Source organism: Sciurus vulgaris, assembly GCF_902686455.1.
Source record: "Sciurus vulgaris genome assembly, chromosome: 4".
Taxonomy (NCBI): Eukaryota; Metazoa; Chordata; class Mammalia; order Rodentia; family Sciuridae; genus Sciurus; species Sciurus vulgaris.
This window is the reverse complement of record NC_136464.1, coordinates 7,455,329-7,470,696: the sequence shown is the minus strand read 5'-3', so window position 1 is coordinate 7,470,696 and position 15,368 is coordinate 7,455,329. Positions and strand designations below refer to the sequence as shown.

The 15,368-nt window shown below is 54.2% G+C and overlaps 2 protein-coding genes across 4 annotated transcripts in view; both read right to left on the bottom strand.

Moving 5' to 3' along the window:
• The window catches only part of FAM53B (family with sequence similarity 53 member B), a 73,952-nt gene extending 61,131 nt beyond the window's left edge, over positions 1–12,821 (bottom strand). The window contains exons 1-2 of the mRNA XM_079137792.1: positions 12,685–12,821; positions 3,890–3,944 (exon numbers count right to left, since the gene is read on the bottom strand). Coding sequence (XP_078993918.1) covers positions 3,890–3,944; positions 12,685–12,762 — 133 coding nt within the window. The 5' untranslated portion in view covers positions 12,763–12,821. The remainder of the gene's footprint in view (positions 1–3,889; positions 3,945–12,684) is intronic.
• EEF1AKMT2 (EEF1A lysine methyltransferase 2) overlaps positions 12,685–15,368 on the bottom strand; it is a 75,507-nt gene continuing 72,823 nt past the window's right edge. For all 3 annotated transcript variants that reach the window (XR_013763476.1, XR_013763477.1, XM_079137795.1), the window contains one exon: positions 12,685–12,945. The gene's annotated coding sequence lies outside the window, so the exon portion shown is untranslated. The remainder of the gene's footprint in view (positions 12,946–15,368) is intronic.

Below are 15,368 nucleotides of genomic sequence, written 5' to 3'. Positions count from 1 at the left end.
GAATAATCTCTGCATCCTGCGCAGCTCGACACAGTCAACTGGTGTCCCTGTGGAAATCCGTCCAGAGAGTGCCCCCGGAAGAGCCCTCTTATGTATGGAGGAGACTTTAACAGCCAAGTAATTAAACACTGAAGTAAGGGCTCATGATTAAAATGCCGACTAACCTGAGCCGAGCGGCACAGGAGGGCTGCTGTAATATTTTTACAATTCCTTTTTATACATAATGTATGATCCTTCTGCTCAAGTTCCCTCTATGTTCTTTGCCTGTGAAATCATTTACATTAATAAATAATTTATCACCATAACTCCTAAAGTAATTACGGGTTTCCAGCCAATTTTTTTTAGCATATGAATTGTTTTGTTCTCTGTCCATTGACTTGTATTTACAAGACTTTTCCTAGTGGCCTTTTTGAAATAATTGGCATTGCCTTTGCTTTCTCACATTTTACGTGATTTCCAGGTCTTCTCCTCGCCTGAGTGGCAAGGAAAATGGAATGTGTGGTGTTCATTGTCCCTGCAACACAGAACTCGTTTAATGGCTGCAATTAGCTGAGGGTGGTGAATGGAGGCTGCTCTCACCCCACTTGCCCTGTTTTACCGAAAAAGATCAAACCAGTGCACATGTGACCCCAGGCCAGCATAAGGAAGCAGCCCCACTGCAAGTGGCAGAGGGTCGGACTGGAGCAGCAACTGAGGCTTCACGTGCAGCCACTGCCTTGCCCAACCCAGGAGGACCCCTGCCTCTGCACCCAGCAGGCATCAGCAGCAGGAACAGGAGGCTGGCTCCCAGTCGGGCCAGCTGGCCCAGCTGCCGCATGGCCCAGGTTTCCTGTGTCAAGGCACAGTCCATGGTCAGGTAGATGGCTCTTCCTCAGAGAAGCTGTCTGCAGAGGAAATTCCAATTCAGCACAGAAGTTGGGTTGGGGATGATCTGAGAAGCGAGAAAAGAAACCAAGACACAAAACTTGGCCTCTGCTAGAAGAACCAGAGTGACAGGGCAAGCCTGGCGCCCCAAAGGGCCCTCAGCCAGGCACAGAGAAGAAGGCAGGGCTGGGCTCCACTCTGGCCCATCCACACCTCGCCCTGGCTTTGTTTTCTCCTTTACTTTGGAAAAGCACAAAACCACTTCTTTGTACCAAGACCAAATTGGACTGGGGGGTGAGGGCGGCGAGGGGCCTGGTATCCAGCCCGAAATCACAAAGCATGAAGTACTTGGGAGGGGGACCTGTTGCTGTGAGCACTTATGCTAGTAATGCACTTCATCTGGGTGGGAGCAGAGGAGGCCCAGGCACTCAGAGGGGGCCTTCTAAGAAGCAGCAGCCGTCATGCTGCCAATGCACTTGCCAGCATTCTCAGAGAATTTAAGGAACCCAAACTCATCCTGGTTTCCAGCTAGGACCCTTACATGGGGTGACGGGAAACCCCCAAGTCACAGGGCCAACTGTTCCCAGCCCTCATGGGAGAATTCCACTGAGCAAGGCCTACACTAGAGTTCTTTATCTCTAGGAGTCAGGCTGGGGGTGGGGGATTACAATAATTTGGCACTTTATCTTTGCTCAGCATTGTCCAGCCCTGGAAGGGCCCAAAACTGCTTGCAAAGGCTGGCCGGTCCCTCAGGGTGTTCTCTTCCCCACTACTGAAAAGCAGCCCCACCCAAGATGAAATCTCACCACCAGGTGCACTCCCAGTCCTGACAGCAGGTCAGGGCCACAACACCTGGACCCTCGGGTTAATGGGCTGGAGTAACCTGAGCTTCCACCAGCACAGGGGGTGGGGGGACTTCTGGCTGCTGACATCCCTCCTCCCAGAAGATGCCAGAAAGTGCTAGCGGCAGGAGGAAGCTAGTGGCACCTTTAGGCAGATCATCCTGGGTAACCGAAGCATCTGCCCACAAGCCTTCTTCCCTAGGCCTCTGTCTCAGTCTCTGGGCCTGAGAATCCAGCCCCACACGGGCAGCTTCCCCACCCACAGCCCCTCTCCAAAGGAAACCACAGCAGTCCCTCTGTTTAGACATGGAGGCCCCTTCTCTGGAAGTGGGATCCTCAACTTAGGTACCAGTCTTCTCCTTACCACTCATGGAATGCTCCTCCCGTGCTAATCTCTTTACAAAACAATGCCACAGAGTCCTCGTGACAAGCCTACAACATGGGTACTATCGTGATTGTCATTTTGCAAATGAGGAAACTAAGGCTCAGAGAAGCTGAGAAGTTCAGTGTGACTACCCAACATTGCCTCCCACCACCCATGAAGGCTCACCCTATTACGATTCACATGGTATAAAGCCCAGGGACGCCTAAAGCACAAACAGCCTTGAACCAAGGCCACCATCCTGATGGCCCAGGTTAACAGTCCTGCTATTTCAATCTGAGTAACAGGCTGGGAGTTGGGCGTGCCCAGGATCCCTTCCCTCTCTCTCTGGGAACATGGAAGAAGGCATCTCACTGGTGACACTGTCCCAGGAAGAGGAGAGGCAGCAGGCTTCTGGGCCACATGCCAGGATGCAGAGGGTTTGTTGAAAACCGTTAACCACTAAGGAGGTGTTCAATCGTGTGGGGACAGGCCTCAGAAGTGTGTCACATAGTACACCAAGGCCAGGTGATCACCAGTTCCATTTCCTCCGGGTGGTAGCATCAAAGAGGACCACCCAGCTCTCCCAGAGCTGTGGTATGTGACCGAGAAGGCAACGTTTCCTTCTCCACCACCTGGTTCAAGTCTGCCTCCCAAGGGGCCTTGGGGAGGGTCACCTCAACCTGCATGAACTAGTGCATCCTTGGAGCAGCATACAGGGAGCATGGTACAGCATCCAGCACAGTGTGCACCACAACAGACCCCCTACGCTCAAGGTCTCAGCTACAGGAAATGCCTCAAAAGAAGGAAAAGGAAACACTGGACACTCAGGAAAGGGGCTGAGAAAGGAAGGCGAGGACAGCTTCATATGCTCCTCCCAAGACCTGCAGCAAACGCCACTGTCAAAGTCCAGTCTCTGCGCTGATGTGTCATGGAGAAGAACACCCCAATGGGGACAGGAGAGTCATGGAGAGAGAGCAAAAGGAGAGACTGGGCCCAATCATCTGAAGCATCAAGAAATCCACATAATCAGTACAGTCCCTTGTTTTGGTCCCTATCAGAAATAGAAACTCACAAGTGCATGGAAAGAGAAGATGGAGGCACCCTTTGTGGAAGGCAGGTCAACAGCAGGAATCAAGAGCCTGGAAGAGTTCCCTTCCCTCTGGCCTCCCTGCTCCTTTCCTGGGAACCATCTCCAAGGAATAATGTGAAAGACAAGACTCGGACACTTAGTCACATAATGACAACAGCAAATTCAAAAGCACCTTTACCCAGAAGCCTCAGGAGTTATATTGTTAAGGACATTTTGATACATCCACACAATGCAGTACTGCAGACCATCGAAATGCATGGAATGAATAATTTTCATGCTGCGGGAACTACCAAGTGAAAAAGCAAACAAATACAATTTTATATGATTATATGTTCATCATAGACTCGTCTATGTTAAAAAATGCAAAAAAACAAATGTGCATAAAAATATCAACAGTTATCACTGGGAATTGGGGCTATAAGAGATTTTTACTTTATACATGAGCTATGTCTTCTGAATAAAAAAATTGCCATGAATTACAGTAATCAGAGAGAAACTCTCAATGTTAAGAGTTGGGCATGGTTTTGTAAAACCACATTCCAGTTTCTGTCCCTTACTCACTCACCCCAGCAGCCCCCAGACCACTCCAGCACCACTGGGATGGAAATAGCTACAACACACGGAGGGTCCCCAGGGCTCTCGTGGGACTTGTGTGCAGAAAGTGCTTTTAGCATCTCACCCGGCTGCGACAACCAGAGCAGGACGGCCCCTGGCCGAGGGGTTACTCACCCATAATTCCACAAGAGAAAAGGGTAGGTCCTTGACTCATCTTCTTTGGCGTGTGCTGAAAACAACCAGAAAAGCTATTCACTCTTCAAGTCACAAGAAGCACGTTCACACATGACTCTGCACTGATCTCTTGCTAAAGTCACAATTAAAGGGAAACTGCCCTTTGCTGGTATTAGATCAGGGAAAGGAAAGAAGTTTTCCAAGAGACAACAACTGCACAGAACTGGACCTAGACTCTGCCCCACATCTCCAGCGAGTGGTGGATCCATCAAGTTAATAGGCGCATGACGTCTGACCCAAGGGGACTTCCCACTTAAGTGAGAGGGAGAGGTTCAATGGTAAAGAGTAGGACAAACTTCACCGCAGGGCTGCAAGAGGCTGGGAAGGCGGAGCCTCCTGGCAGGGAGAGCAGCGGGCCCTCTCCCACTGCCAGAAGCCCCCTTGGAGACAGGAGGGCCGCTTCCTGCGCTGGCCTTCACTCCACAGGTGCTCTGCAGCTGCAGCACCACAGGCCCCATCATTCTCACGGACTGGAACAGAAACTCGCTGGTTCCATTTGGTCGCAACCTGAGAGCTATGGCTTTGGAACTCCTGGATGCCATATTTTCACAACAGCTTCCCCTTCCACTGCGAGCGTCCTCCATCCTCCCTCACAGCCCACGCCTAGCTTCCACTGAACACTGATGGCCACTGGGTGGAGAACAGGTCAAGGAGGCCTGAAGAGCCCACGCCCCTGCACTCACTCTATGGCCACACAGCAATCTGAGCGTGGACTATTCTGGGAACTCCTTTCCTGACATCCAGGTGTGCCTGTTCTGGCTGCTGGTGAGCAGGAGTCTGCCAATCAGCACCAGGAGCAAGTCTGCCTCAAGTATTCCAAAAATTAACTCCCTCCCTCCCTCATTCATTTGCCTACCCATAGGAACTGGCAACCATCTATGTGCAGGCTATGCTAGGGGCTGACCAAGCCACGGAGCAAGAAGCTAACAGCCCTAGAAAAATTAGCTGCAGCTTCTGAGGGAAGCCCCCAAAGCTTCCCCTCCCTCCCCCATAACAGGAACAGGCAAGGTTTCTAGGCTGAGAAGTGGGCAAGAGCCCAGGGCCCAATCCTTTAAGTCCCACAAGGAGGGTGGGGCTGACTAGGAACACCTGACTCACCCAGATAAGAGGGTGCTTGTCATGAGCTCCCTCACCCATCCCCATCTGCCCAATCCAAGGACTTCTGCACCTAGTTACCACTGCTTTTATACCAGTTCTTCAGTGTGCACCCTGACCAGCCTGGGACATACAGGTGAAGGAGCACTCACACTTCGTGGAAGACACAATCATGTACACAAACCATTACATAACACAGAGATGAGGGCCAGGGCGTGTGTGCTGGGTGCGGGTGGAGGTCAGGGCTGGCTTCCTAGGGAAACACCTGAGCGGGTGTTCATCAACCAGAAGGAACTTGTGGGGGGCAGTTCTTGACAACAATCCTTACATTATCAGGCTAGGATTCCAAGTGATGTAACCTCCTACTCTATAGCCATTCATGGAAATATCTGGAAAGTGTTAAAGAAAACTACAGCTGCCTCCCTCCCAGTTGACACAGTTAATACTACAAGATGCACAGCTGAAAGCCAAACCAAAGTAAGCCAATGAAGAGTGGGTGACAAAAACAAGAGAGACCCCACTGGGCTATGCCAGCCTCACAGATGGGGGCACAGGCTGTGGGACCTAGGTAGGAGCCCTGCTCTCAGGGAAAGGGTTCAGAGAGAGAATGGGGCCCATCCCCTGCCAGGTGCCAGGCCTGCCAAGGGAGACAGTTCCCAGCACTCAGGAAACATCCAGATACAAGGACAGTGAGGAACCACAATCACTACCTCCTGCGCTGAACAGGTGGCAAAGCAACCCAGCAGGGAGCCCACAGAAGTCCACTGCAGGACAGGGACTGCAGCAAGCAGGAGGAGCAGGAAGGCTGTCGCAGCCTATGTGCTTCACTGGTGAGCAAGAGCTGCAAAGGATGACCTGGAGCCTGACAGACAAAAGCAGGAAGCAGAGCAGAGCCGAGCCCCGCCTTGCTGATGGGAGAGTGCCATGGCCTTTCGTTCCACTGAGTTGGTATGATCTAGACAGGGGCATCTCAGGAGGCTCCCGACCCACACATGACCAGGGAATGTGGACACGTGCGTGGGTACCACCACCCTGCACACAAGGCAGGAGGACTATCGGCTGGAGTCAAGGCCTGTGTCAGGATGCCCTAGCCAGTACACGGGGCTCCAGGATCCCGCTCGCTTGCTCGCTTGCTCAACAGGGACGTGTCAGCATTTACTCCAGATCCCCAGAGCAGCTGCCTGTTCCCCAAGACAAAAGAATGCTCTCAGCACTCCAAACTCCTCCAAGCTCCACCACGCAGCATGGTGCCCTTGGCCCCTATTCTCCACCCAGAACCCTAAATCATCTTTTTAAAGCAGAGATCAGACCAAGTCATTCCTCTCCAACAATTTCCCACAGCAACCAGCATGAAATCCAAGTGATCCCATTTCCCCACAGTCCACCAGGCCCACGTGAGCTAAGCCCACGCCTCCTCACTCCCTCTGTCCACCCTTCCTCACTCCTGCTGCCAGTTACTGCTACCTTGGGGCCTTTGCACCAGGATCTTTGCATACTGTGTCCACACTGTCACGAGGCCTCCTTAAAGGCCCTCCCTGAGCATCCTGGCTGGGTCCGTGCCCTCCCCCTCACGCTCCCCGCGGATCTGACATTGCCAGCAGGACCAGTGCACTAGTCCCACATGCATTCTCTGCTCCGGAAGTGGAGGCCTCTTGGGGGCAGGGTCTGTCTTGTTCCCAACATCCCAGCACAGTGGGTACCGGGGCTGGGCTGACAGCCTGTCTTGCTTCTACAGTCCAGCTGCCCAGTGGACACCAGGACAACAGACATGGATTTATCACAGGCAGAACCTACTGCCTCCCCAAATCACTAGGCTCCTGAAAAGTTGAAGCTCAGTAAGGAAGGAGAGAAAACACAGCCTGGGAAAGGCAGGGCCACCCTTGCAAGGCCTGCCCAAGTTCCCCCCACCAGCCTCTAACTCCCCACCCAAAGGGGCCAGGGAACCAGGATGGCTGCCAATGAGACATCAGAGCCTAAAGGTATGAGTCTCCACTTCCTCAGCCTGCCATGCACACTGGCTCTCAGTGTCCTCCCTGCTGCCTGACCCAGCTCTTCAAGGGCCAGAGTCAGCTCTCTTCTCCAGCCAACAAGCTATCTGCCACTGCCCCAGGGAGTGCTCCTGGGTGTAAGCTGGCTGGAGATGGCCTCCATGGCTGATGAAGGAGCAGCCCACTGGCTTTGTGCTGGACCTCCAGTGGGACGGGCCCTGTCTTGCTTTCTAAGCCCCCTCTGTGAGGCATGGCCAACTGCAGCCAGGCCAGAACACGCCATACCCAACAGCTCTGACAGTGCAGGGCCCCACACGGACCCAAACCACTTGATGATGTCCTACAGGTTGACCAGAGCCCCTATTCCCATCTACCCAGCATGTGACAGAATGGAGGGCACCCGCCATTCCCTAGTCAGTCAGTCCTTCCCTCAACTCCCCACAGCACGGGAGGGAGAACCAACAGATCACTGTGCACTGAGGCCCACCAGCCCAAGGTAACGCTTGGCCCCTGAAGCTTCACAGACACCTGGGGTCTGCACAGAAGTGCTCCCAAGCTCTGCCTGAGGTCTGCAATGAAGGAAGGCAAGAGCATGTGTCCCCTCTGTACCCATCCCTCTACCACGTCTCTGTTCCTAGCCCACCCTGGGCAGGGCCTGTCTCTGTGAGCCTCCTTACACAAACGAGATCTTTGGAATCAGAACCTCGTAGGAAAGGCAAAAGCTAGAGACGAAATCAAGGTTTCGGAATCATCTGTCCAACTAAAGAAAGAGACTCTGCCTTAAAGACACAAGGCTCCAAATGAGGAACTGGCCCATTCAGAAAACACTGGGCCTTATCCATGGTCCTTCGCAACTGTTTCTGCAGATTATGGACCAAAGCAATTGAGTCACTTTTTCCTTCTCCTGACACAGTGTACAAGGAACAGCTCACACCCATGTTCTGGGGGCGGGGTGGGGGGCATGGACAGCAGAGCACCCACACTCTGAACAAATGAAACTATGGCAATAGAAAGCAGAAGGGAGATGCAGGCCCAAGAAAAGAGCAAGAAGCGGAGAATGGAACAGCATCCTGGGACTCTCAAAGATACTGATGGAGATCTGGTAGCCCAGACTCCAAGGCTCTGGGGACACCTAGGCCCGAGGGCCCTGGTATCTCTGCCAGTCCAGGGTGAAAGGCACCAGGCTTTCCCAGACTTGCTGCGTACTTCTGAGTCCGAACTTCGGTCGAGCCCTGGCTTCCTAACCTGACAAGCGCAGAAGGAAGCACCCGCTCTTCTCCAGGATCAGTTCCTCCAGAACACTGCAGTGGGTCCTTAAGGGGAAGTCAAGCAGCCCAGAGCTGCACACTGCCCTCTGTCCAGAAGCGGCCACTTGCCAGCTCCCTCTGGTCTCCAGACTTTACAGAGGGCTGGGAGACTTGCTGGGGAGAGAAGCAGGCCTTGCCAAGGGAGGTGGTCACTCTGGAGACGAGGGAACAAGCCCTTGTCCTGTGCGTGGGCGTGCGGGAAGGAGTCGGGGGAGCACAGCGCTCCAGGGTCAAATCTCTGGGCTCCCTTCCCATGGCGGCAGCTAATGTTAGACCAGGAGAAGGAAGAGCACCAACGAGAGCCCCAGGCAGAGCAGGGAGGGGAACCAACAGTCATGGCTGCCAGTGTGGGCACAGCCGTGCCTTGGGCAGTCTCTCCCGGGCACATGGGCCCCGGAGCCTGGAAAGGGAACTGCTCAAAGCTTGTCAGGGCTTTTTCTCTTTTTCCTACACTGTTCTCTGGTGTAGGGACAGTCACGTTGTCACCAGCATTTTGTTTTGTGAAAAGGAGAATGACAGGGCCATTATGAGGCCTGTAGGAGGGCAGGGTGAGGCTGTTCTCTGCTCCTCACCAGGCCCCAGGGTGGCGCCCACAGGCTCTCCTCTGGCATGCCATGACACCCAGGGCTCCAAGACCCTGGTGACTTTCCCCTGAGGCCTGAGACCTTCTGTCCTCCCTGCTGACCAACTCAGGGCAGGGTGGACTGTACCTCAGGCGCCTGCTCCCAGATTCAAGTGCCCTGTGCCTGCACATTTCCCAGCATCCCCAGAATCAGGTTTTCTTTCTTATGTAATTTAATTGATTTGTTTGGGTGGTACCAGGAATCGATGGATTTTTTCTTTTTTCTTTTTTTTTGCAGTATTGGGTAGTGAACCCAGGGCTTCACATATGCTAGGCAAGTGCCCTATCACTGAGTTCCATCCCCAGTCCTTTTTACTTTTCATTTTGAGATAGGATCTTGATAAGTTGCTGAGGCTGGCCTTGAACTTAAGACCCTCCTGCCTCCCTAGTAGGCAGGAAAGGAAAAGACAGGCACTTGTCACTGCACCTGGATTGTTTTTAAATCTTAACCCTTCCCTGTGTTGTCACCGTTGTCTGATTAGAACACAAGAGAATCATTTCCCACCTTTCCTGCTGTCATCTTGAAGCTGTTTGGGAAGCTGAAGCCACCCCACTGGGCCTGCTCACGGTGAACAGCGGCACTGGGTGACCTCACATTCCGTCTCCTGTACGTCATCACTAGACAGACTATTTGGGGTCTTTCTTTAGTAACTGATAGCAACTCTCCCCTGAGGCCTGGAGACCCAAGGTGACCACAGCCTCCACGGCCAGGGCTGGGCACATGAGGGAAGGTACTGGAAGGAGCTGACGGACTTGAGGCCTGTCCTGGTGCCCTGCTCACAGGTTGGTGCTCTGCATCCTGCTTTGTACTCTCTAAGCCAGCTTTCTGCCTGAGGAAAGGACCAAGATGGATGTAGCCCTGCCCTCTGCAGAGAAGCAAGAAGCTCTGGCCCCCAAGCACCCTCCCCAGGTGCTCCCCAAGCCTTCCTGTGGGCCCACAGTGGGCTTCCATTTGCCCCACAGGCAGTGCTGGGCCAGGCCTGGCATGTGGCAAGAGTTGACCTGCAGGGTGTCAGCCAGCTCACAGATGTAAAAGACCCTCTCCAAAGGGCCGTTCCCACACTGACCTGCTGTCTGGAGTCAAGGGGAGGAGGAGGAAGAGGGGGAGACAGATGGGCCCACAGCACTTGCCAGGTGGTTCTGAGCCCAGATCAGACAGCAATGAGAAGTAGCAGAAAGAAGGACATCCATTAGGAAGGGGAGAGAGTCGGGAAGAAAATGAAGACCCTGATCTGCAACCGAGTGGCTCCCTTCCACAAGCCTGCCTCTTCCTCCAACTTTTTTTCTTTCTGTTCTGAGAAGACAAGTTCTCCTTCCCAGGATGAGGCTGAGAGGCCACACTCCCGCTGCAGCAGCTCAGCCGACCTCGAGCCCACGTGCCTGGGAACCAGCCCTACGGCCAGTGCCAGTCATCCTCCGAGAAGGGACTGCGCACAGTGGCAGCCTCAGAGGCTGACAGCACAGCTAGACCCAGGGAGGGCACCTTCCCCAAGATGGCTTCAGGGCCCCTTGCCCAGAGCCTACTCTCAAAGTGCTGTTCAGCCTCCACAGAGAAGAAAGTCACCACCAACAAAAATGGAGCAACTCAGCTGTGAACAAGCTGCCGAGGACCAAGAAGTCACAGGGCAGCCACTCTAGAGGCAGCAGGCTGGGTCTGGACACTGGGATTCAGCAACAAGCAGAAGAGACACAAGTCCTGCTTTATAGAGCTCCCACTCCAGCTTGGGGAGTCGCTCAATGAACAAGACCAACAGTGAACTGCTAAAAAGTAGTGAGTGCCACCGAGGGAAAACAGGCAAGGAACGGGGACGGGAGGCACATGTGGAAGGGGTAGGGGAGCAGGGAGTGACGGTAGGATTAAATTTTAAGCTGAGTATCCAGAGAAGGAAATAAGGGAGGGAGGGAGGGAGGGAGAGAGAAGGAGAGAGTTCTGCTAAGTGGGGAGAGTTTCAGGCTATAGAAGAAGTGCGAAGGCCCTGGGGCAGGTACTTGTCACGTCTGAGATGGGAGGCCAGTGTGGCGTGGGTGGAATGAGTGGGAAGAGCAGCAGAGATGAGGTCAGAGTGGTTGTGGGGAACAAGACTCCAAGGGCCTTGTTCACCCCAGAGATGGCTTTGGCATTTGCTCAGCATGAGTGGGAAGCCAGTGGAAGGTTCTGAACAGAGAATGGCATTTTCTCTGGCAGCTGGGTAGAAAACAGGTGAAAAGAGCCAGAAGTAGGGGACCGAGTACCACAGAACTCCAGGTTAGAAAGGCTGGCTCGTGGGGCGAGGATGGTGGCACCAGGGCTGGTAATCAGTGATCAACTGCAGCTATCTCCAAGATGCAAACTGGAGAGGACGTCGCGATGGCAGGAGATAGAGCCGCCATGAGGCACGATCAGCTGCAATAGCCAAGGCTGCATCCAGCAAAGGCTACAGGTGCCCAGTCTCTGCCCTGCTCCAGTCACACCAGAGACCCAGGGAAGAGCCACCAAGACTGGCAGCTACGTGAGGAAGCCAGGCACAGGGCGCGAGGGGTGAGGCAGTTACGGCCCTGCTCTGGGTCTGGGTTGCCACGTTTGTGAAATGAGCAGGGAGGACTCAACAGTTTATAAGCCCTTTCTGCTCACCCTTGAAGACTGCGCCAAGCACCCTGCTCGGTGAGGTCTCCCTGACGTGCGACCATCAAGCCAGCTTCCTCCACACTCCACACTCATGGGGTTTCCATTATGAGTGACCGTTAGCGGGGTCCTGTGTTAACGTCTGTCCAAGTGACCTTACCCTCAAGGCAGGGAGCTGCTCAAGGGTGAGAAGAGAAAACGCTCCTCAGGTCACGCAGCTCCTGAACTCCCCCAGCCCATACCCATGCCGCCAGGGTGCTACGAAGGCTATGGAAGGCACGCAGGTCCCCAGCAGTGTTCCGAGCCAGGGCTCAGGATCTCGGCCTGTCTGCTCGGAGTATGGTCTTCCTGGCAAGAGACCAGGAAAGGAGCTGCTGAGGGTGCTCACTGTGGGCGCTCAGAAGGGTACCAGGCACCATAACCCTGGATGGTGGACCAGACCCCTGCTGACCATGAAAGCCACAGAGAGTTCTGCGGGTGTAGCCAAGGGCGAAACTCCTCGAAGGCGCTCATGGCTGAGCATGACTCCTCCCTCTGCAGGGGAGCAGCCCCCACTGAGGAACCGGCTGGGAAGGGGGGCTGGCCCCAGGGTTTGGCTCACAGCCTAAGGTCGAGTAACCTGCCGCCTCCCTGTCCAATCCGCCACCACCTGGTCAGAGGACAACCTTATTGGAGGGCAGCCACAGGGTGGCTGTCGCCACGCCTGCGAGCTTGACTGTGGAGCTGTGCCAACTCCCGTCTCGACGTGCCCGCCTCACCTTGCAGAGGTTGTCTTTTCCTGGCCCCGCTTAGGCACCACCCTCCTTCTGAAGTCCCCTCCCCGGAAGTTGGACCCAGCCTGGCAGGGCGGCCGGACCCTGTGTAGTGCCTTCCCAGGTGACGGCCTCCCCTCCTCTCTTACAGGATGCGCTCTCATCCGGGCTGGGCCACTTCCTCCTTGCGAGCAAGCTGCCATACTCCGGGCTCCTGGGGCCCAGGGCCCCAGGTTGGAACTTCTCACAGAACTCTACTCTCAGGCATTCTGAGCCCAGCTGGCCAGGTCCAGATGTCCCACCCCGGCCCACCTGCACCTCAGGCCTCAAAGAAGATCAGCAAAGAAATGGCGCCCACTAGGTCCTCACCAGTTCAGGGCGGAAGGTCCTGCATGCTATGGAGTCGGCTCCCTGGTTGGCAAGGCTTCTCCTCAGGATCATCACCATGGTAAGGACCTCAGGCGCTGGGCTGCATCCCAGGGCAGGCACAAGCCATCTTCGGGCGGGCACACCTGGGCAGCCACGACGCCTGGGCAACCCAGTAGAAGGACATCAGCAGAAAGAGGTCCCCATCAGGCGCTCACCTCGGGATGGGGCCCTGCCCGGAAAAGGCCGAGTACAGCCAACTCCCTGAGGAGACAAAGACAGGAGAGGAGTTCAAGACCAGGCAAGACCAGGGCCCTGAAAGAACAGTGCCCCACCCGCCCGCCCCCACCACTGATGCAGGGAATGCCTTTGGAACAGAACCACCTCCTTACTAAAGGAGTGGTATTCTGGAAGGGCCAAGGTCCAGAGTCACCATCTCAGAGCCTCCCCCTCCCAATGGCAGCCTTGGGGCACCCTAAAGTCAATGCCTTGCTGGGTGGAACAACAAATTTAGTTCAGTCACATGATTCCTTGAAGATCTCTCTCAGGTCTATGATCCCGGCAAAGTGCTCCAGGTGACATCCTACCACCAAGCTGGTTCTACAGGCATCTTTAGAGTACACCAGGACAAGTCAGGCTGGGCTGAGGGTCAGAACACACCTCACTGTGCCATGTCCAACACTGAGCTCAGGCAGCCACCTGGCAGTAGGGCACCCACAGTTGGCGTGCAGACACACTTCTCCTCCAGTCAGGAACGTCGACCATTTAAAGCCACAGCTCCTGTCCTTGGCAGTGCCACCTTTCAACAGCAACATGTCTGCAACACTGGGGGCCTGGTAGCTTTAGCCACTTCCCCAGAGCGAACCTAACTCAGTGACCTTCCACACTGAAGGAGCCCCTTGGCATGGCCACCTGGCAGCCTATCAAGACCCCCACCCACCATCATTTCCCAGGAAGGAAATGCAGGAAGAGCGTAGCCTTCAGTTCTGGTTTGAAAAATTGCTCCTTACGATTGATTTCTCTGCTCTTATTTCCCCATCCCACACTTCTGTGGTTAGACCTTCAAAGAACATCACATGGAATCAAGGAATCCAAAGATCACCATCAAAAACTAAAACTGACAGTGGTAATAGTAATAAATAAATAGGCAACTCCTAATGCATAATTAAAAATAAACTGCTCAGCACAGAAAAATGTTTTAGAATCTGCTGCTCTGCGTAAAAATTAATTGCACACTGGTATTTACTTGCCATCCAGATTGTAAATCATATTTTCCTGTTTACTTCGATTAGACTTTACAGTGGGTGTTATTGAAATTGCTCAATTACAGGCCAGCTGGCAAGCACAGGAAAATTACCTTCTACTGTTCTTCGAAAACAAGGTTCATCCAAAGTGCAAAAGCAGGAAGGGGTGGGGGGCAAATCAATACGTGTTCAAAGCTCCACTGTTCAGGAAGGCAGGCCCAGGAGGTCTGCAGACTCCCACTGCACCGGGAGACCCGACGTGTGGCTTCAGCACCATGTCATCTAGAAGTGGCACGTCCTAACCAGGTGTGATCTGTCAGACCACACCCCTGAGTTCTGGCTGAACGGCAGAGACAGAAATGCCCACTGGCCCCCTGGATGCTCAGTTCAGGAGTGGGCCCAGAGAGCCGTCAAGCTCAACCCACTAAGGGGCCCTTTGTGCCACTTTAGTGGCAGAGGTCCGATAACTGCCATTGTCTTTCTGGGTATGAGCCTCAATTCAGTTCTAGGGCAGCCAGCCACCAGCACATGGCCTGGGAGGTGACCTGTCCTCCACCTCTGGCCACCCATTTCCTTCTCTAAGGAGATAGGTGGTTTTGGTAGTTGCAAGTTCAGGCCCTGAGTCAAAGCACACCTGATTTGGTTTCCTGGTTCCTATAATATACTGAGCAAGCTTTGTCAACTGACTTGTCTGTGCCTCAGTTTCCCTCTCTGTGAAACACAGAAACAGCGCCTGCTTCATAAGGTCAGTGAATCCTACAGAAGTGGAGCCCCAGCCCCGTGCTCACTGCCCACTGGTGGCAGCTACTGCTGCACTTCACAGGGGAGCCTGTGAGTCAGAGCCTTTTCTCAGCGGGACACCCAGGCAGTCATCCTCTCAAAGCTGTCTGAATCCCATCAGGAGGGGCCTGGCTACCTTAGAGCGCGTCCCTCTGGTAAAACAGTGGGAGACTGGTAACTGTTGCCATGGAAACACGTCAGTCCATCCCGAACAGCTCTGCACAAAGCAGGAAGGTGGCATGAGGCAGTAAGGGGGCCTCCAGGCTCTCACCAGCTCTGTCCCCACTGCAGCCCCTACAAGGGACCAGGGTGGCAGAGGCAGCACAAGGGGTGATAAGTACCTCAGCAACCAAAGCTCCTAGGTACCTGGGGGTCGGCAGTTGTAGGCCCTATAAGGAGGAAGTCTGGCCACATCCCTGCCCTCGGGGTGCTGGGACAGAGCACTGTAAAGCAAGCCACATGCAGGCAAGGCGGTGGGAAGGTGCGCTGCAGTGGGGCTGGAAGAGACCCCTCTGCACAGGGACCCAGGACACATCACTGCCACAGAGACCAAGAATGTGGACAACCTGGATGCCCAGCCACAGGAGATTGGTTGAATAAATGTCTGTAATTAAGTAAAGGAACAGCACGCGGCCTTCCAAAAAGTTTTAATGAAGTAGCCAG